The following is a 20,982-nucleotide window of genomic DNA, read 5'->3' as shown; positions in this document are numbered from 1 at the left end:
GTTTAATAATGGTGAATAAATCATTATTGTACAAAATATTTTAATTCTTAGGAAAAAATATAGAAAAACAAGAGAGCTGGGGGTCTCATAATTTTTTTACACCTTTGGTAACAATGGAACACCTTTGAGCAATAAGGATACAATATATATATATAATTAATTACAGGTTAATTGTACATTGATGCTGTGATAATGTGTTAATTGATAACACATTAAAGGTGCCTTTTACAGCTATTCACAGCTACAATCCTAATGAGTTTTAGCTTGTTCTAAAGCTTTAGACCTACTCTATGTGGCACACAGCTATATTTTACACACCTGCGTGTTCAGTACTTCTGTAAGTTGACTTGTTTTCTGAGAAAGAGTCTATTATGTTCCTTCTATTATTCATGCCATTTCTCACCTTATCTGTTTCCACTGCCTTGCGAATCCTGTCACAGGACCTGTCGTGAACAATCTGCAGCCACTTGTGAATTGAGGACTTGAACCAGTTATGGAAACCTGTCAAGGCCAACATTTTAGCATCCCTGTAAAAGAGAAATACATTCATTAGGACATGACTTCCAGTCAGAGCCTTTTACATTGTTACATCAATAGACGTTGGAGTCAAAAGGATAACCAACTTGAGAGGAAGAAACTCTCGAAAGCCTTTGAGGATTTTCAAGGACACGAAGAGCTCGAAGATGGTCTCTCCCATTGTCTGAGACAGTCTGGAGCTCTCCTGCTCGAGAGTCCCACACACCCGCTCCATCGCCACGTTCACATCATCAGCTACCTGTCAGGTCAAAGGAAGTCAGCGTGTTTCATCCGTGTAAAAGTTAGCAGCAACAACAACATATGACTCAGAAAGACTTGTCATGTCATGTTTACAGTGACCTGTCGCATCATTTTCAGTGACATACCTGCTTTTCCAACAGTCTGTATGATATGCTGAAGAAATCTACTTTCACTGCACTGTGGAGAAAACAAACAAACAAACAAACAAAGAAAAATATAAAAATCCCATCAACAACCAAGCACACAAATCAGTGTGTCACCACTGAATAATATAGCATGACACTTATCGGTTGTTTTTTTTTCTCCCTCGGATTTCTTGCAGAAAACTGCTGTTCACCTGTAGAAAAGTTTATTGTAGATGTTCTGGGCCCTCTGGACATCTGCACATGCAGCATCAATCACCTGAACCAGCTTCTTCAGCTGTTCCTCCAGAGTCTGCATTGTCAGAATATAATGAACATCACCCTGGATGAAAAAACTCAAGGTACACTGTGTAAAAGATGTTAGGATATCTATGATTTAGGACCAAAACAAGCTTACTCCTTCCTCTGGTTTATATCGAGTGATTAAGCTCTCGTACCACTCAGCAGTTCCTTTCTGTTCAAAAGATTAAAAGGAGAATAACTGGGCTGAAGTAAAGGGCTCTTATTGACTAGTAAGTATTTCTTACATTCATCATTTCTCATCAAAAACACTCTATGAATCAATAAAAGCTCAAGTGTTAAACACATTTACTTCCTCATTTAAAACTAATATCCATATTTCCATATTTTATTGGTACTTTGCTCCATTAAGACCAACAATGACATCCACAGATATGCAGTACATCACTACACTCTGTACACTAAATGACTAGGTTATTAGGTACATCTGTTCAACTGCTAACCAGCTATGACAGCAACTCAAAATATTCACGTATGGTTGTCAGTTTATTTCAGAATTTCAGAAACTGCTGATCTGCCTGGACTTTCCCACACAACCATCTGTAGGTTTTACAGAGAATGGTCTGAAAAAGATAAAATGGCACTGGGTGCCACTCCTGTCGGCTAAGAAAAATATCTACACAAGGTCAACAGACAATAGAAGATTGGAAAAACATTGCCAGGTCTGATGAATTTCACTTTCTTTCCGATGCTAGTGTCAGGATTTCTCATTAAATACATGAATGCACTGATCCATCCAGCCTTGTATTAATAGTTTGAGTTGCTGCTCTTGGTTTAACAACGTGGGGAATATTTTATTTGGGACACTTTGGGCCCTTAGTACCAAATGAGCATCATTTCAGTGTCACAGCGTACCTGACCATGTCCTCCATGGCAAGGTCACAAAATTCAAATCATCTCAAACAGTTTTTTAAACATGAAAACGAGTTTGTGTTCAAACTGTATCCACACCCAGCAGATCCTTCATGACAATATAGACCAAAATCTGTGAGGAACATTTCCAGCACCTTCTTGAATCTACACTATGAAGATTTAAGGTCAAGGTCAAATTTATTTATATAGCACATTTCCAGATAGATGATGCTGCACAAAGTGCTTAACAACAGAGGTGGGACCAAGTCATTGTTTTGCAAGTCTCAAGTAAGTCTCAAGTCTTTATCCTCAAGTCTCAAGTCAAGTCTCAAGTAATGTCAGGCAAGTCAGAGTCGAGTCTCAAGTCACTGGTGTAAAAGTCCAAGTAAAGTCACAAGTCTGAAATTTTGAATTTCAAGTCCTTTCGAGTCTTTAAAAACCCCCCGAAAAAAAGCATGTTGCAGTTATATGCTAAATGTAAATATTAGACCATGTAATTTTTAAATCTGTGTTTTTCTCAACACATGACAAAATAGTGAACTTAGAAAATATACACAAATTGTGAAATTGCACCTCTTTAAAATGCAGCTCAATTAAACCTAGCTCCAAGAATAATTTTCACCGACAGTTCTGAGACAAGCTGCATGTTATTCTTGGATGCGCTTGTAGGACCAGCTTTAAAATCGCATGACAAAAATATCATACATAAATAAATGATATTTTAAAAAATATATAATTTTAAAAAAAACTGCATCACCAACGTAGCCTGGAAAACATTTGCTAGTTAGATGAAGTCAGCTATCTCATCGTAGCATATTTATATGCATATTTATAATTATACGCTTCTTGGAGTGAGTGCATACACTCATGAAGTTTAGTAACTTCCGGTCACTGCAACAAGCCCAGGTACAGTTTACCGACGGATGGGTGCAGGACCTTGAAATGCACCGTGTAGAAAGTAAAGACCATCATACGTATCATAAGTTTACCAGTCTCACAAATCGTCGTCATAAATACACATTCGTTAACCGTTTATTAATAGGACCTTTGAGCTCAACGGTAGTTAATTAGCAGTGGAAATAATTTCTGGTAGCATCACAGAAATGTAGCAGTGACAATAATATTGTATGCTGTAATCGTACTGGGCAATTAGTGATACAAAACAACTGTTTTACCCTGTGAATAAAAGTATGTGTTTTTGTCAATGTACCATAATAACAGAAGCGAAACACAATATTCTGTCAGGACAATTCACTATTTATGCACAATAAACACAGGAGCATAGCGCGACAATTTCTGTTCAGCGCCAGACTTGCTTGTAACCTATATCACCAGTTATGTTATGAAAATGACGCATTAACTACAACAGCAGACTGACCTTCGTGTAAATGCTTGGAGCAGACTAACCTGTGAGCTGGAGTGTTCTGGGACGTTATAATTGGTCTTTGAATGGCTGCAATCCAGTCGCATCTTTGTTACTTCGGAAACATGGCTCGAACAATTTCTCTTCAACGACGTAATCCGATAACAACCGATCTCTTTACCCGTCGGCTTCCCGTGGCTGTCATGCGACCAGCTATTGCAGTTAATAATACAACAGCTTCTTGACATTTTTGTGTTTCTTTTTATCGCTGTGTGACTGATTTCAATTGAAAGCCTGCGTGCGCTAGTACCGCTTGCCACGAGTTCCCAGAATCCTTTGCGGTTCTACCCGTGAATGACGTCACATTTTCAATCTCTATATAATATGCATGTTAAATTTTATATTTGGGGTAAAATATCAAGTCTTTTCAAGTAAACCGGTTCAAGTCCAATTCAAGTCCCAAGTCATTGGTGTAAAAGTCCAAGTCAAGTCACAAGTCTTAGAACATTTTTTCAAGTCAAGTCTAAAGTCATAAAATTAATGACTCGAGTCTGACTCGAGTCCAAGTCATGTGACTCGAGTCCACACCTCTGCTTAACAATATAAAAATGTCATAAAAAAGAAACAACGTAAAACAATAATAACAATATAAAACAATGATAGGACAATAAAAGAATTAAAACAATAACTAAGATTATTAAATAAGACCAAAATGCTTGGGTCATAGTGTGTTAAAAGCCAGGGCATAAAAATATGTCTTTAGTAGTGATTTAAATTGATCAAGTGTTTGTGCAGATCTAATATTTTGGGGAAGACTATTCCAAAGTCTGGGACCTGCCACAGAGAAGGCTCTATCGCTACGAGATTTGAGATTAGTCCGTGGGATGGATAGCATTAATTTTGAGCTAGACCTAATGGATTTTCCTGGAGCATAAACAGAAAGGAGCTCAGACAGGTAAGAAGGGGCTCCAGCGTTAAGTGACTTAAAAACAAAAAGTAAAAGTTTAAATTGGATCCTGTAGGAGACAGGAAGCCAGTGTAGAGAAGCTTGACTAGCTGTCTTAACTGAAAAAAGCAGGATTAGACTACTGCACTCACCTGCTTATTCAATTTAAAAGAACCATCAAGGTAGACACTGAGGTTTTTTACATGCAAGGTTTTTTTAGGGCAGTTCTAGCACCTGGTACCTAATAAAGTTTCATAAGTACATGCATGAAGGACAACAATTAATTTATGTACTACATTAAAAAAATCCTGCTGGTCAAAAACTTCATGAGTCACCCACACAGGTTTTCTTGTTACCTTAATAGCAGTAGTGATGTCGAGATGCAGGTCATTTCGAAGAGGACACACAGTCTTAAAGGCACGCATGTTTTGCATGTACCCAATCCCCCTGACAGTCACAGACAGAAAAAGCCAGCGACAATGTATGAGTGCGATTATATCATAAAGCAGTTATACAGTAACATAATGTTCTTTACACCTCAGAAAATATAAAAGCTATATCTATTGCACTTTAATTGTATGCAAGATTCTGCATATCTGTGGAGAAAATGAGAAAGATAACTTTAACTGTTAGTGAGTCACTTTATGTGTGTGTGTGCTTCAGAGTGTAGAAAAGAGTTCCCTTGAGGTGCTGATAACTGGGCAGAGCAAGACTTCTTACTGTAAAAGCTTCTATAAAAAGCCAGTCGCCTCTAAATTAGTCCAAACCAGGCACATGAACTTCAATAATTAGCTGCTTTTACTGCAATTTATAAGATACAGACTCCTCATCTCTGTGCTCTTACTTTCTTCCTTTGGTCACTGCTACGTACAAGCAAAAGCCAAAAGGTGGCGATTCTTCTCTTGCTGATCCAGATTTTGCTTGTCGATGGCTTCTCATTTCTAGTTATCCAAGACTTCTAGTTAAAATTTCCCTCTTGGTACATTAGTCAGGTGTTAGTCTTTTTTTTTTTTTTTTTTTACAACAAATTGGGCTTTGAGGAAAAGGTGTTATAGCTCTTTTGACATGAGTAATGAACAATGACATTTAAAACATTGTTTAGTGAGTAAGGAACCCAACACTGCTTCCTCCACAGAGTGTGACTCTCTGTAGTCTCTGTGTTTGTTGGGGTGAATGGCTGAACATGTTGGTATGAGAGCACGGGCGAGTGCGTGATGTGATGGTGGTGTGCCTTTACCTCAGCATGAGCTCGTAGCGTGTAATGGCAGCAGCGCTGGTGCAGGGGAAAACCTGACGCATGTTCTTCATCAGGCACAGGCAGTGCTCTGTGTACAGCCTGAAGCTGTCTGACAGCTGCCTCTCCTGGACACAGGAAGGGCCCTCAGTTATAGCTTCTAGTACACTGGCTGTGAGACATTTTTGGCTGAACCAAAAACCTTGATGAATGTCAGTGAGGAGCTGAGCTAATGAGGTGACTGTTTCTAGATGATGAAAGGTTTTTGTTTTTTTCCCTGTTGGGGGAGCAATGGTGTAGAACCTACTAGGTCTCCCCGCACAGCGGGAGGGTCCCACTCTGCATCGATAGTCCTCAGGAGGCGCAGCAGCAGGGAGTAGCACACCCTCTGGGTCCGATGGTGGCTGCTGTAGCACTGCCAGCGACTGCATTAAAAATAAAACACGCACCTTCCTCCTGATGCTAAAGCGTTCATATAACATTTGATCAATTTTATTCCTCCATTAATACTCACATAATAGCCTGTTGCAGAGGTGAGAGATCAGTTTGCACAGCATGGTGAGTTAGCACAGTCCATGCTGGAGGAGAAACCTGCCCGTTCCAGTTGTACGGCTCTCGCTGGAAATACATGTGGAAGATTACAGTCATTTCAACCACACTTCAATGTAAGAAGAAACTCTTTGTACAGTTTGTGCACTTTTGAGGCTTTGTTTCTAAATACAATCATTTTAGCCATGTGATAAACTGGCAGCCTATGCAGGGTGTACCCTGCCTTTCACTCTCTGACAGCAGGATTATTTCCATCTGTATAAGTTTACATTTAATGATAAAAAATATGACTAAATAGTTAAACAGAAAACAATAGAAGCTGTTATAAAAGTGTGTGCGTAGAAAAAAAAACCATCTAAAGGAAACTCACCTTAACATGAGCATGCTCGTACTCCACAATCTGACTCAGCAGTTTCTTGTGAATGGAGACATTTGTCTCCTTCTTAGACAAAGCTGTGTCTCTCTGAAGGTCAAATGAACATTTGAAGTCTTATCGTACACAGAGGAAGACACATTTTTATATAATGAATAACTGTTGTACTTTTAATACCTGGCTGGTGAAGAGCTTCAGAATCAGGTGACATTCTCCCTGAACTTTAGATGCACTCGAGCGTGGCTCAAGCTTGAACCAGGTGTCGTAGCCCATAATGGGAATTTCCTGAAGAAGGAAAGCAGCTTGACTTGACATACTGACAAAACTTTTACAGTATGTCCTTTAATGTATATGAGTTTGTGTGAGATTTTGAAGATGCAAGGGGCAGGGGTAGAATTAATGGGCTAAACCATCTGAAGCCACAGATTGAGCATAAGAAAAGGGAAGAAGCATGGAGCGGGTGAGGTATTAGAGGTGATTCGTGACAGAAGGATAGCAGCAAGAGAAGGAGATGATTTACAAGATGGTGGGAGACTTGCTATGATGTTTGCTTTGGATGTGGTGGCACTGGAAAAAAACAAATAAACAATAACCAACCAATCAACAAAAAAAAGCCCAAAAGAGGCCAAGCGGAAGCTAGCAGAGTTAAAGACGGTAAGACTGTTAGTGACCAGAAGTGACAGGACAAAATTAGAAATGAGTATATCAGAGTGACATCTCAGGTTCAGCAGTTTGAAGACAAAGGTAGAGAGGCAAGGCTGACATGGTTTGGACATGTGCAGAGGAGGATGACATGTACAAAGGATGTTGAATATGGAGCTGCCGGGCAGGAGGATAAAGAAGATTTGTGACAGAGAAGATTCAGGGATTCAGTGAAGGAAGACATGCAGAGGGTTAGTGTGATGGAAGAAGATGCTAAGGATTGGGGTGAGACGGAGGCAGATGGTTCGCTGTGGTGACCCCTAAAGGGAGCAGCTGAAAGAAGAAAAGCTTGTGTGTGGTTTCTCTGCGGAGACAGTTGCACTTTGTTCACTCACATTCAAAGGAATATTGATGCATCCGAGGAAGTCATCTACATTCTCCTCAGAGCCCGATGATGCAGATCCATTCGCACGCACCGACTTTGCTATTTGCTTAAAATACCTGAGCGGAAAATGCGAGGAACAAAGTAAATGGTGAGTTTTCAGTTTTTCTGCATTTAGCTAATGCCTTCATTATGTGTGACTCACAATTAGAGATACTGCATTTATTTACTGATGCCAGCTGACCACTTGTTACTTTCTTGTTGGATTAAAATTGCAGATTTTTCACCACGGGATGAGGATCCTTTAATCCCTTGGCTATGGTTGGCATTCTCAGGTTTTCATTAGACATGTCTGCTATTTATTAGTCTCTCTGTGACCTGGCAGATCTCCTCATGTTTTCTGTGTGCACAGATTTATTGGCACCAGGGTTTTCTGTATGTCAGTCTTTCAAAGGGCAAATACCAAATGATCCCGTAAAATTAACAAGTAGGATGCTATCAGCTTTTTGAACATGCGGAGACAAACCAGGTCTCTATACTCATCAGCTGGAACTTCTGGAATAATTCACATGGAAATTACATATTTAATGACTCATATTTTTACTGTTGCAATGTCAACTGGACTCACGAATTAACAAGTTTAATTGTTTCCAAAATTAGGAAAGTTTTAAGGATTTCTGACAAAATTATGCTGGAAATCCAGAATTACTGTAGTTAGCATGCAGTACTTTTTTCTACCTGCCCATTCCTCGAAGTCCACTGACTTCATTGAGCTTTTTGCAGGCCTCAGCAACAGATACGTCGTCATCGTGATCCCTGAAGGAAAGAAGACGAATAAAAGCTTGTTACACTCTCACTTACTGCAAAACATGAGAGGCTGTAAGAAGCTGTAATAAACTGAGAAGAGAAGGTCATCTATAATCAAGGCCCATTGTTGTTTAAGAAAAGCAACTTTTACCATGACAAGAGGCAGGAAATGTTTCGGTAACAGCTGAATAATGGGGACATTTTGTAATTTAGAACATCACATTTTAACAGGCTATTTGATTTGCATAGTAATGATATTCACACTGAATGATGCGGATAAAATTGTTACATTTTTGCATAATTAGAAAGGATGATTGCTTCGCTTCACTTTGGACGTTTTCTCTTTTGCTTGTAAAACTTTGATCTGCTAAAATTGACAAAGTGAGCAGAACCAGGCACTAAACTGGGAAGATTGTAAAGCTTTTGACAAAGTAATAAAAAAGATAGAGCTCTGTGACTTTTCTAGAGCTGCAGTGATGAGCTATTTTAGAGGATTTTTTTGCTCAAACACAAAATATAAACGTTTTTTGACTGTTAATTTTCCAAAAACCCCAAAATGTGATGATTTATGTTTCTCAGCTGAAAGAGTATGCTGCCTTACATTTAATTTTAATTGAATTGATATACCTTTATTAGTCCCACAAGGGGAAATTTCATAAGGCTGCCGACCTATTGCACTCAATGGCAGCGCCATCTTACAGTCCGACCATATATACATTACACAAAACATCACATGGGGAAGACAGGTCAGAGAGGTATAACAATGGAAAATGCCCCACATGAGGAAAGATAAGGAGAAAAAAATAACTCCAGACTGAGCTCCAACAGGGAGATCAGTTTGAGAACAGAAAAAAACACCTCTGCACATAGCACATGAAAAAACTCTTAATACACCAAAGAAACACATGACAAGCAACAGGGGTGGGTAAAGGGTGCAGCATTGGAAGGGAATAAGCGTCGAAGGCGTTTGAATCAGAATCAGAATCAGAAACTTTATTGTCATTGTCATGAGAACAACGAAATTAAGAATGGTCCCCGATCATTGCATCATCCCTAGCAATATCAAAATATAAATAAAACAATAAAATTCAATAAATAAAATAGATAAAATACTTAAAATACTAATAAGATATAACAGTAAAACATTCACATACATTCCCACACACATGCTTCTTTTTTTTTTTTTTTTTTTTTTTTGGAAAGGGAGGGGGGATGAGTGTGTGCATATCAGTGTATATGTTTGTGTGTGCGTGTCCAGAGTTCAGCTGAGACAGTGTCCTTCGCCCTGCTAGGCTAAGTAAACAGTCTTCCAGCCAACCCAGGTGGCCTTGCATGGAATGGGAAGGAACAGACTAAACACAGTCGTTATCAGGATGTTTTTGTTCGGCTCCAGCCCTGCGAACACAGCTGGCGCCAAAGGGGTATCCGCATGAGGTGATGGTGCTTTTTACGTTAGTGCGAACAGCTCATATGAATTTCAAAGCAGTTCTACAGTCCAACACTGGTCTCTCAATCTCCCGTTGGAGAGCCGCGAGCTTCGCCATACTTGCGTTCTGTGATGTTGTCATTTCTTGTGCTCAAGGAGCAGATTTCTGAGAACTCACGGCAGTGTGCCTCCCCGAGATGTCATCCAATTTGCGCCCAGAGATGTTATTCCAGGCTAGCCCTTCTGAGATGTATCCAGTCTGCAGTCAGAGATCTTATTCTGAGTATTCACAGCAGCCGTAGCCTCTCCAAGATCTTATCCGTGCTGCACTCAATGAGCCCATTTTGAGAAACTCACGCCTCTTCCCATCGTTCCAATCCCAGCGGGCAGCCTTGTGGGGGTTTGAACAGCTGGTTCCGCTTTCTTAATTCTTTGATAAGTCAGGGCCAAGCCAGCTCCGATCCGCCAGAACCCTGTTACCATGGTTCCGAATAGGTAGATATCTTCAGCACTCAGGCTCACCCAAGCCCAAACTTCTTGTTGAGAAAAGGGTGTCAATTGCATTTAGGGACCAGTTGATCCAATCCATAATTCCTCTTTTAGGTTTTAGAGAACAGAGAGAGTGTTCCAGGGAAAAGTAATACAAAAAAACACGAGACTAGACAAGGACATAAGAGGCTAAGCAGGGAAGCTGAGGGAGAGGAGGAGGAGGAGAGGAGAAAAGTGCGACCGCCTTAGTCAAGAGCAAGAGCAGAAGAATTAACTCAATTGTATATCAATAGATTTTGACAGCTAACTGATCAAATCAAACACATTAGTTGAGAATAATTCAATTTGTCATGTTTTTCAAAAGTTTGCATAGATCTAATTATTAACTGATAAAGTAATCAGTTATTGTATACTTAATATATTTATTTACCACCTCTTGTTTCTCTGCTTCCATATATGTTTTCTTTTAAATTTCTGCAATGCAATGTAGTAATCTGGCATTAAAGCAAAATCAAATATACTGTAGGTTATGTTTGTAGCTGTAAGAGCTTGGCATTACTATGCACAGTCTCCTCAGATCACACACTGCATTAATAGGAAATAAAGTTGAATTGAATTATCTTACCATATGTCCAGATGTAAGAGGTCATTGTGGACATCGTCTATTTCACTAGAACACAACAACAGCAAAGCAACAATAAAAAACTAAAGACCCGGAAACATCATCGTTTAAGCGCTCAATTTCATCAGCAACACTGACAATAATCGGCTCAATTCTTCAGTGGCTCTTTTCACAGAAATGACATTGTGGCGCACTGGTCACATAACTAGCAGCTTTGGGCGTTAGTGTGAAACTAATGAAACCGTGATTCCTGCATATCACACATACCAGCGTGTGCAGCTCTCTGATAAAGGTTAGAATTTGTCTTATACTCACAACACGAAGTGCTCGTCCCACACTGGGTTCAGAGTCTCAGGTTTGACCTCAGTCACCTGAATACACCTGGCTGGTAACACTTCCTTGGTGCTGGAGCGTTTCTCCAGCTTGTCCTTCCTCTTCCTGAAGCTGAACTTTCTCTCCTTCTTCTCCTCCGTTTCCCGAGGGCTCTGGCCCACGAGGATGCCCAGCATGCAGTACGGGTCACTGTAGCCTGCAGGGTGACAACCAGAAGACAGTGTTGGATAGTTACTGTTATTGCTGTTTCATTAGCATAGTTCATTGGTCATAGAGTAAACATGATATCAGATTACTTGGATTATAACATCAGCACTCATCCTTACACTTTAGGCTTATTGGCTTCTTTTTGTACAAAGTGTCAGAGTAGAGAAGTAAAGTGATTAATCACAGTGAGTGGATGAAGCATTTCAATTAAATATTAGAAAAAGAACATGTAATGAATGAAATATCTCACCATTTGCATCCTTGGCCATTAGATTCTTTGCTTTCATAACAGAAACTCTCAAGGAAAAATTAGCTCTCTGTGGAAAAAGAATTTCATGCCTGTTTAGTTTAAAACATCTGAGTATATTTCAAGGATGATGGGCATGAATTTTAAAAAACAATAACTTCCTATTTCCTGATAAACTTCAAGTAAAAAGTCAGTAAAACTCAGGCAACCTCTATTTCAAAACACTTCAAAGTTCTTTACGTGGATATTAAAAAGTGCAAAGTGGCAGTCAAGTAAATAGCCAAAAAGCCCCCAAAAACATGCTGTAGCTTTTACTTGTTACTGTCACGGTTCTGGGTCTTTCTGACCCAGCTTTTTGAGTTCTTGTGTTTTTTATATTATGGTTCATGTTTTGAGTCCTTTGTTGTACTGTTTCTTATTTCCCTAGGTTTCAGTTATGGTTATCATAGGTTTAGTTCTTAGGTTTTGTAATATGGCTTCCCTGCGTTCCATGTTATGTCTACTGTGACTTTTTGTACCATGTTTCAGGTTCCTATGTTCCGTCTCCCCAGTTGCTGTTAAGTTGTCTAGAGTTCAGTCAGTGTGTTTCCTGTTTTACTTTGAAGGTCCGTGTATCATGTCAGTGTTTCTAGTTTTTCTTCCCTTGTCTCATCCAGCATGACTGCTCCCAGCTGTGCTCTCCTTCTGTCTCTCATTCCCTCGTTATCCCTCAGTGTATTTAAGCCCTGTGTTTCTCTTTGTCAGTGTTGTGTTGTAGAGTCCCTCATAGCTGTGTGATGGTCCCTGTGGCTCCTTGTGCTTTAGGTTTTTTAGTTTAGTTTAGTATGGTTTTTTTGTGTCCCCCTACACCAGCAATAAAGCTGTGTTTTTGAGTTTACCTTTGTCTCTGCGAGTTTGCGTTTGGGTCCTTCTCTTGCCTGCACACAGCCGTATTGTGACAGAAGACTACGACCAGACAATGGACCCAGCAGCTCACAATCCCTCCGCTGAGCTCCAGGAGGACATGATTTACGTGGTGGAGTTTCTATGTCAGGAGTGGTTTGCCCTGCCTTTTAAGGAATACCAGGAGGAGCTAGCTATTCGGTTACAGAGAATGGTTTCTGGACTTCCCTGGCTATTTGGCGCACTACACCCACTCATTCAAGACTTCCTTGTTTCCATCGTACGCGTCCACCCTGAGCAGCCGCTCCTGTGTGAAGAGCTGGAGGATTTTCAGCCAAGAACGCTGGAGGATTCGCGGGCCGACCCGTCTCCTCCCTCTTCCAGGAGAAGGCAGTGTTCACGCCGCCGTCGCTCCACGGCAGCTGGGCAGATGACTTTCGTGAGTGAAAATGACTGTTTGCCACATTCTCCACATTCTGGTACCAGACTTACTGCCATTTCATCCATGGTTAATCACGCTCCTTCTATGAACACTTTGGTTTTTCAACCGACTCCTCTGAACCTCGATAATCCTGCTTCTGTGTCTGAGACTCCCAGTGTTGCTCCGCCAGTACCTCACCGTATTTTTTTCTGTGCCTCAGTTGGAAAATGTGACTAGCAACAGAGTACCATCTGCCTTATTAAAACTGGCTAGCTTGGACTCAGTGCCTCAGAACCATTGAATCAAGTTGAGTTTTGTGTTTCAGAACCATTTCACCTTGACCCAGCTCACCATGCTTTTGTGTCCACCGTTAGAGTGGCTTTACCCCCGGACGGTGCTACTCACCAGCCCATTTACACAGAAACTGTCAGTGAAAATGCTCCTGAGCTCCAGTCCCTGCACCCAGGGCAGCTCGGGCCCAACTTTCCCCTGCACTTGTACCAGTCCCTCAGGTGAGGGAGGCTGAGGTCCAGCTGGTCCCTGCTCTGGTTTCCAGGCTGGCTGAGGCTCTGCCAGTCCCTGCACCTGTACCAGCTCCTCGGGTGGGGACAGCAGCTGCCCAGCTGTCGCCGGTACCTGTCCCGGCTCCCAGGGTGAGGCCAGCCAGGACACAGCCTACCTCTGCACCCGTACCTACTCCTCGGGTGGGTGGGCTCATGTCTGGCAGGTGCCTGCACCCATTCCTGTGTCCGCTGGAGGCTCAGGCAAGCCTATCCAGCCCCTGTCCTTGTGTTCTGGAGGCTCAGAGTTAAGTCAGCAACCACTACCACAGTCACTACAACCTCTCATTTTTTCCATAGTTCAGTCTGTTGCTCAGTTATTATCTCAGTCATTTGTTCCGTCATCAGTTTTGCCTCCAGGTCAGGCTTCAGTTTTGTCACCTATACCCCTTTCATTAGCCCAAACATCTGCACAGCCAACTGCTCAACAGTCTGTTCAGCACTCCGCGGCTCCCACGTCGCTGCATGTTCCAGCTGGAGGGCTCGGGTCTGTCCAGCCTCGTGCCACGTCAGCTGGGGGTTCTGGAGCACCCACCCAGCATCTCTCCGTGTCTGCTGACATCTCTGAGTCCGTTCAGCCACCACCTGCTCCACCACCTGTGGCTTGCAGCGCCGCCATCTGCTCCTTTGCACGCAGCTGGACCTGCCTCGTCTGGTCCTGCCTCGTCTGGTCCTGCTATTGCCACGCCACCACCTCGTCCACGCCTAGCACAGCTGGCTTTTCCACGGTCATCTCCTCGACATCACCGGCCACTTTCCAGGCCTCTGGCTGGGCGTCATGGCCATTGTGGGCGGCCCCCGGACCTGCTCCATCGCCGCCACTGCCGTCCGCACGGCTGGCCCCCTGAACCGTTTGATCATGAACTCCTGTGCCGCCGGCCTCTAACGAACTATGGATTTCTGGACCATCACCCTCCGGGTCGGCCCCTTGAGGGGTTATGAACTGTTCCCTGCATTCCTGTGCCTTTGATGGACACATCAAACACACATTTTGGACACATTTTTGTTTTTGTGCTCTGATTCTGCACCTCCTGCGGGGGCATGGCTGACTTTTTTCAGGATTTTTTTTTTTTCTACAATGTTTCACTTTAACTTAGGGATATCGTGAAAGGCTCACCCGAAAAAAGAATATTTGATAGAAGTCACATAATACTACAGCTGAATTCTGCCTGTCCTATAACAGAAGACACAAAATTTGCTTGAACACCACAAACAAATCTCACCTTGGATTCTTGAACTTTTTGGAGAATGATTTCATGTTCTTCCTCACCCATATCAAAAACCTTTAAGGAGGAGAGTGTCAGTCAAAAAAGACCTTTTAACCATATCTGACTTAGAGTTTCTTGGTAGCAAGATTAAAACCTACAAAATAGATAACAGAGTTACTGCTTAAATCTAACAAACCATCTCAGAAATATAAAAAAACATAATTCGGTCAAAGTCCCTGGCAGAAGCTAACCTTCTGTTAAAACAAGAAAGCCAGAAAAAGATGCCCACTTCAGAAAAAAACAAAAGGAGACTACGATTCATAGCATGACATCATCTGAATGAATGTAATATAACAGCTGAATATCAGTACACAGTGTGACTGGGCTTTGATGTTTAATCAGTTTTGAGCCAAGAGCATCTGCTCTGATTCTTACAGCCCGCTCACAACAAATAACGCTCTCTCTGAGGCTACCATCAGTGTTACTGACAGAGATTTAATGAAGCTCAAGAAATACAGTCTGCTCTTCTCATGTGTCCACGAGACAGAGAAAAAGACGGATGGACGGACGGACAGACAGACAAATAGATACCTTCAGCAGGTAAGCAAATAGCTCATCGTCACTTTTCACATGTTCGGGTGAGGGCACTCCAACCCTGTTGACCACCGTGTACACAGCTTCCTCATAAAGCAGGTCCAGCTACATGAAAACACACTCCAGTTAATAACAACCTTTCAAAAATAAAAAGCTCGTGTTCTTTTGCCCTTATGCGTTCTGCTCCACTGCACATCAAAAGCAGGAATAAAAAGCCTCAACTGTGTTGTTATTGTGAGTTTTGAGATTTAATCCCTGCTGAAATAAGATGAAAACAGAGAAGCTGAGCTCACGCACCTCTGTCCTGCTGATTCTGTCGGGGATAAAGGCCTGGTCCACATGCTCTTGGGGTGGTGGAACTGTGCAGGCCCCTGTTTGGCACTGCGAGAGGACAAAACCAGTTCAGCCAAAATAAAATTGGCCTTGGATAAAGGCTGTGTTGAGAGGAAGAACTTATAAGATACATGTTTGGCTTTTTTTTTTTTTTTTTTTTTCAACCTAAAAAAATCTTCCAGTGGTAGGAGAAGTACAACGCCCATTTATTTGGGTAATAGCATCAATACAACAATATAAAAATAATAATCTTTTTGAACTAAAAACACAAAAGCAAAAATTACAATCTAAGACGTCTCACTGAAAACTGAGGAAATTTCATGGAAATTATCTTCAAGACACATATCTAATTAAAAAATTCCTACTGTGTCACAGATTTCAAATGATTTGCAGTTTTTCCATGAATGCACAACTCATCCTAAGAGCTGCTCTCTTTTGCGAAAAAGAATAAAAAATGAAATAATTTAACAGGATCTGCAGGTAATTGGTGGTGTCAAAAAATCATAAAAACTGAAGGGTAGTCAAATGCCTTTGTTCTCCAAAAAGAACATTACAGCAAACCTGCCACTGAACACAAGGATAAAAACTGTGCCTAAAAGAATGTGCTCTTGATGATGGGTCAAAGTCATTGGCCAACAAATATTTGTACAATATTTGTTTGTTGTTGACCAATGACAGCTATGAAAAGAACCTTATAAAGGCATAAAAACATTATGGTCTTGTCCCCATACCCTCAGGAGCCAGTCAGGTTGTAGTTATTGATTCAGCAATGTATTCTGCACAACATCAAAAAGTGCTGAAAGACAACATGATCACAACCAGACCGAAAGTTGAAACGGAACTCAAGTTGAACTTCCACTGACGACTGGTTCAAGAATGGAGAAATGGTCAATAGTTATGGACAGGTTTACAAGGGACAACTCGTAAATCAGTGCCAACATCAATGTCCAAACTCTTCTGAGCTCCTGGAAAAATGGTCAAAAACTTCTATAAACAAACTCCTAAACCTTGTGGAAAGGAATGGGCTGAAATCGGATTAGACCCAATGTATTAAGAATGGGATGTCACTCAATTTCATTTGCATGGAAAGCCCTCTGTAAAGCCCTTTGACTTACCTTGTGTTTGAATAGCACTATACAAATGAATCTGACTCAACTTGATCCCTCTGGTGGAATAGAAATTCAGAGTTCAATTGTCTTTCTATCTTGCACACACAAACAAAATAAATAAATAAGCGTAAACTTAGCCACCAACGGGTAGGGGAAAAACAAAACAAACAAACAAAAAAATCATGTTTCCAGAAGACAATATGATAAATGGCATGCTGAGTGAATATACCTTCTGTTTTGATCACAGTCAGCAGTTTGCTTTGGGCTTATTGGCTATTTTGCTGACAGCGATACAGCAATTTGGAAATGAAATCATCAAGCATTTGCTACAAATTTTTAAAAAGCATCACTGTCTAGCTTTGGCAGTAGGAGAAACTGAACACAGCCTCGACAGCAGTTTGTCACAGCCGAGTTTCCAGCCCTTTGAGCGCCCTGCTTGACCTAGTCCGTCTGTCCATAGACGTCAGAGTGGTCATGGTGGTGGGCTGAAAGACAGCGCAGAGATCTACACTCGCTACACATGCTGTACATGTTTCAAGCCTGTAACAGACAGAAATGAGGAGGTTAGGTGGGGGTTACCTCCGCCTGGGCCGCCCGCATCATGTTCTCCTGTTTCTGCAGGATGGCATTCATACGCTCAAAGAACTCCACGCTCTCCTCTGAAATCCTGCCAAGTAGACGGAACACATTGAAAATCGATTATCTCTAAAGATAGAGAGGGAAAATAAAAAAGTGAGTTGAAATGCATGTTGTACTCTGTTATACACCCACACAATCTGATCAACCTAAATTATTTATGGATGGTAATTACAGCAGGATTCAGTGACATTTGTGGGATCACACAGCATCCTGTTTGCAGACACTTTGAAGAAGCATCTGTCAATAAAGAGGATCTTTTTCTTTTAATGTTGAACTACTGGACTCCATCGCCTACCGTTCAGCTTTTTATTACTTATCAAACACCCTCTTGTCTCAAGCTTAAAAAAAGAAAAAGTCAGCATGTCTGCACCCTGCATGAACCATGTTAATCTGCTATGAGCCGGGCTGTGTGCAAAATGCAAATGATGTTTCTGTTTCCTCCAGGTGTGAGTGAATCCCCGGACTCCCGCCAGCCCCAGTTGTCATGGTGATTCGGGCACATTCACTGAGCTGGCTGAACACCTTGGGAATCCCCACCACCACCACCACCACCACCACTTATACCCCATCTCTCCCAGTATCGTCCAAATCTCTCTAGGGGGAATCTTCCCCTCAGCCTTTATGGAATTCACAGACACCGGCAGCCACTCTTATGTGAGCTGTAGCGGAACCATCAGGATCAGCCATGCCGTCTGCCTTTAACTTCTCACCTCCACCACCTAACCCTACCACCACATCTACCTCTTTTCTTATCCTGGCATACTTTAAAAGAACTGTCCACAGAGGCCCTGACACACTCCTTTATTAGCATCCCAGCATCCCACATCCCAGCACTTACTGAATATCACAGTGGTGGGGCAGCAGATGGTAAACCCATGAGGTTTTTAATGGATACTAATTGCTGCCATGCTGGGTGAGTTGGTGAAGTTTCCACTGGGGTGAGGCCCAGTTGAACTGGAAAAGTGAAAGTTTCCTTGGGTAAACTTTTATAATCATATCAGAGTCACTAAAACATTCATTTTAACATAACACTCATGCATGGCTATAACTATACCACATAGTGTTTTTTTATGGGTTTATAATTGTGAACAGGGATAAAGAGAAAAACACTGCATTGCAATGGTATTTGATTTATCTTTGAGTGTCATGCCTTTGGTATACCCCCCCAAAAAAAAGAAAAAAAAGAAAAGTGAGGTGTACAGCTTGACAGTGAGGTCAGTCCTCCCAATATCAGTGTCTAATGTTAGGCCTTCAGTGGTTGTTTTTTTTTAAATCTACAGCCAAGAAACCATTTTACCAAAGCAGTTTATTGGCATGATGCCATTTCATCTGACTCTGTTTGTAAAATTGATGGAGTTAGAAATCTTTTTGTAGGTAAGTGACAGCTTATAGATATTTGGAGGGAATAAATCATGTATGAATATTTTCTAAAGAGTATTTTCTTCATTGCAGTTTCAACCCATAAAAAGTCGACAACTCATTTCAGGTGACTGAGCCATTGCAGCCTTACTGGTCATTATGGCAGGATTCACATGGCTGTATTTCAGGCTTCAGTGTTCTCACTTCTTGTCACTTTGAGTTGGTGATGTCATGCATTGCTGAAATGAATTCTCTTTTCTTACGCTACACGTGGCGAAAGTCAAGAGAAATTCAACTTCTGAAGTGCCAGCATGGCTGTTAGTCAATTACATTTTTTATGCAAATATCCTGAGAGCATGAATTGGCCCGTCTGTTTATTTTTTATAGGAGTAATTGATCATTGCAGTGAATAATCAAGCTGTTGGATATAAACAAAGTTAGTAACAAGCATTAGCTAGCTTGGCTAATGCTAACATTAGTCAAAGCCCTGCTAGCTAGTCTTTTGATGACTGGTTATAGTTGCTATGACAATTGCCCTAGTAAAGATATCCTGACCTCAAAATTCTGGAAAGCCTGAATCCTCTGTGAATCTTGCCTTAGTGATTTGATCCCCAACTAATCTAATCTGAAGTTTCTTTGGGTCAGATACTAAATCCCAAATTTCCCTCAACACATCCCCAAAATAAAAATAAAACTTTTAAAAAACCCCAACCTTTTTGAATATGTTTGGAACTTGTTGAATGTCCATTAGTCAGTAAGACTAGCTAAGCATTATTTAATGTTTACTCAATAAAAAATTCGACACTCAAACTTGCTTCAGGATTTCTTGCCTATTCCCATCAAAAATCCCAAAACAAATGGTATCTTCTTTTGTCTAAGTGACATTTCAACAACAACAACAACAAAAAATCCAGCAATTAACTGATAACCAGGACAGCTGCTGAATTTGCTCTACATTAAAACAGTTCTGAATAAAACCCATAGCTATACTTTTCAACCACCCTCCTGCATTATACAGAAAATAAAACCACAGCTGTTTTTCGTAAGTAAACCTCCTCAGACAGCATTTGAAAGAAACCCCCAAACCGAGTCTGTCAAAGACAAAGCCTGTTCCACTAACAAGGGATTGGGAGCTTTGTTTCACGGAGCTTCAGTTTTCATTTGCACAAATAGTACAAATAAGCTTCATTCCACACTAAGACTTGTGTTTAGAGACACTCGGTTCTCTCCACATCCGGGTTGAATTGAGAGTATTTTTGTATCCAGAAATCTGTCCCATCTTTTGTCAGTCAGCTTGAGGATTTGTCCAAACAGTCTGGGATACTTTTTTTTTCTTTCTGGGGGCTTGGGACAACATGTTCATGGGAAGCAGTACAGCACAAATGATGCAAATCAAGTCCATTTTAACATGATACATCAAAAAGATATATTAAAGATGTATTAAGTTAAATCGTTCTCTCCATCTCTCATCCACACACACACACACACACACACACACACACACACACACACACACACACACACACACACACACATACACGCACGCTACCAGAATAACAAACTGATTTGATGTTGCTAGGAAACAGGTCCCTTTTTTTAAAACCTCATTTTATTGTAATTTATTTTCCGAATTCATTCAAATGCTTCAATTATGATTTCCTGTCTGGAGAGTAAATCAGAAGGAAAACAAATAAAAACAAGAATTCTGTCTGTCTTCTGTCTAAAAGAATATCTCAGAATAAACCTGAACTGACTGAGAGTGCGAAGATGACAGAAGCCCTTCACTTCAAACCCCAATACATGATGGCAGTGCATACATAGTAATTAATATTGCCGACATCGCTGTCATCTGCGTCATCTTCTAGTAAAGTTAAATGTTGTTTTATTTATTTATTTATTTTTAATCTAATTCCTTATGGATGTCAATCCATAATATAAGCCTGTGGCTCCAATCATAAACTGAGATCTCTATGACAAGGAACCCCTCAAAACAACACAGAAGACTGTTTGTTATACTCTAATTACACATTTGATTAAGCAGCAAAACATTACAGGTGGAAGGCTTCAGCGCGGAGATAAAATCACAAAAGCTCTGATTGAATCTTTCCATTAAATACCGTGGAAGAATCTGCAGTCGCTCATGCAGCCAGTGGTACTGACAGACATAAAAGTAGCCTGGTGTGAA

At 41.1% G+C, this 20,982-nt stretch overlaps 1 protein-coding gene across 1 annotated transcript in view; it reads right to left on the bottom strand.

Moving 5' to 3' along the window:
- Positions 1 to 20,982, bottom strand: part of baiap3 (BAI1 associated protein 3) — a 53,265-nt gene that overhangs the window by 12,198 nt on the left and 20,085 nt on the right. Inside the window, exons 3-22 of the mRNA XM_026164500.2 lie at positions 17,379 to 17,466; positions 15,655 to 15,738; positions 15,355 to 15,462; positions 14,779 to 14,838; positions 11,696 to 11,762; positions 11,221 to 11,434; positions 10,909 to 10,953; positions 8,300 to 8,377; positions 7,575 to 7,680; positions 6,715 to 6,822; positions 6,535 to 6,627; positions 6,130 to 6,233; positions 5,923 to 6,040; positions 5,619 to 5,743; positions 4,738 to 4,828; positions 1,318 to 1,374; positions 1,115 to 1,212; positions 903 to 954; positions 624 to 775; positions 404 to 527 (exon numbers count right to left, since the gene is read on the bottom strand). Of these exons, the coding sequence (XP_026020285.2) occupies positions 404 to 527; positions 624 to 775; positions 903 to 954; positions 1,115 to 1,212; positions 1,318 to 1,374; positions 4,738 to 4,828; positions 5,619 to 5,743; positions 5,923 to 6,040; positions 6,130 to 6,233; positions 6,535 to 6,627; positions 6,715 to 6,822; positions 7,575 to 7,680; positions 8,300 to 8,377; positions 10,909 to 10,953; positions 11,221 to 11,434; positions 11,696 to 11,762; positions 14,779 to 14,838; positions 15,355 to 15,462; positions 15,655 to 15,738; positions 17,379 to 17,466 (1,972 nt within the window). The remainder of the gene's footprint in view (positions 1 to 403; positions 528 to 623; positions 776 to 902; positions 955 to 1,114; positions 1,213 to 1,317; positions 1,375 to 4,737; positions 4,829 to 5,618; positions 5,744 to 5,922; positions 6,041 to 6,129; positions 6,234 to 6,534; positions 6,628 to 6,714; positions 6,823 to 7,574; positions 7,681 to 8,299; positions 8,378 to 10,908; positions 10,954 to 11,220; positions 11,435 to 11,695; positions 11,763 to 14,778; positions 14,839 to 15,354; positions 15,463 to 15,654; positions 15,739 to 17,378; positions 17,467 to 20,982) is intronic.

This window comes from Astatotilapia calliptera, chromosome 4, assembly GCF_964374335.1.
Source record: "Astatotilapia calliptera chromosome 4, fAstCal68.1, whole genome shotgun sequence".
Taxonomy (NCBI): Eukaryota; Metazoa; Chordata; class Actinopteri; order Cichliformes; family Cichlidae; genus Astatotilapia; species Astatotilapia calliptera.
This window is presented reverse-complemented; position numbering and strand designations above follow the sequence as displayed.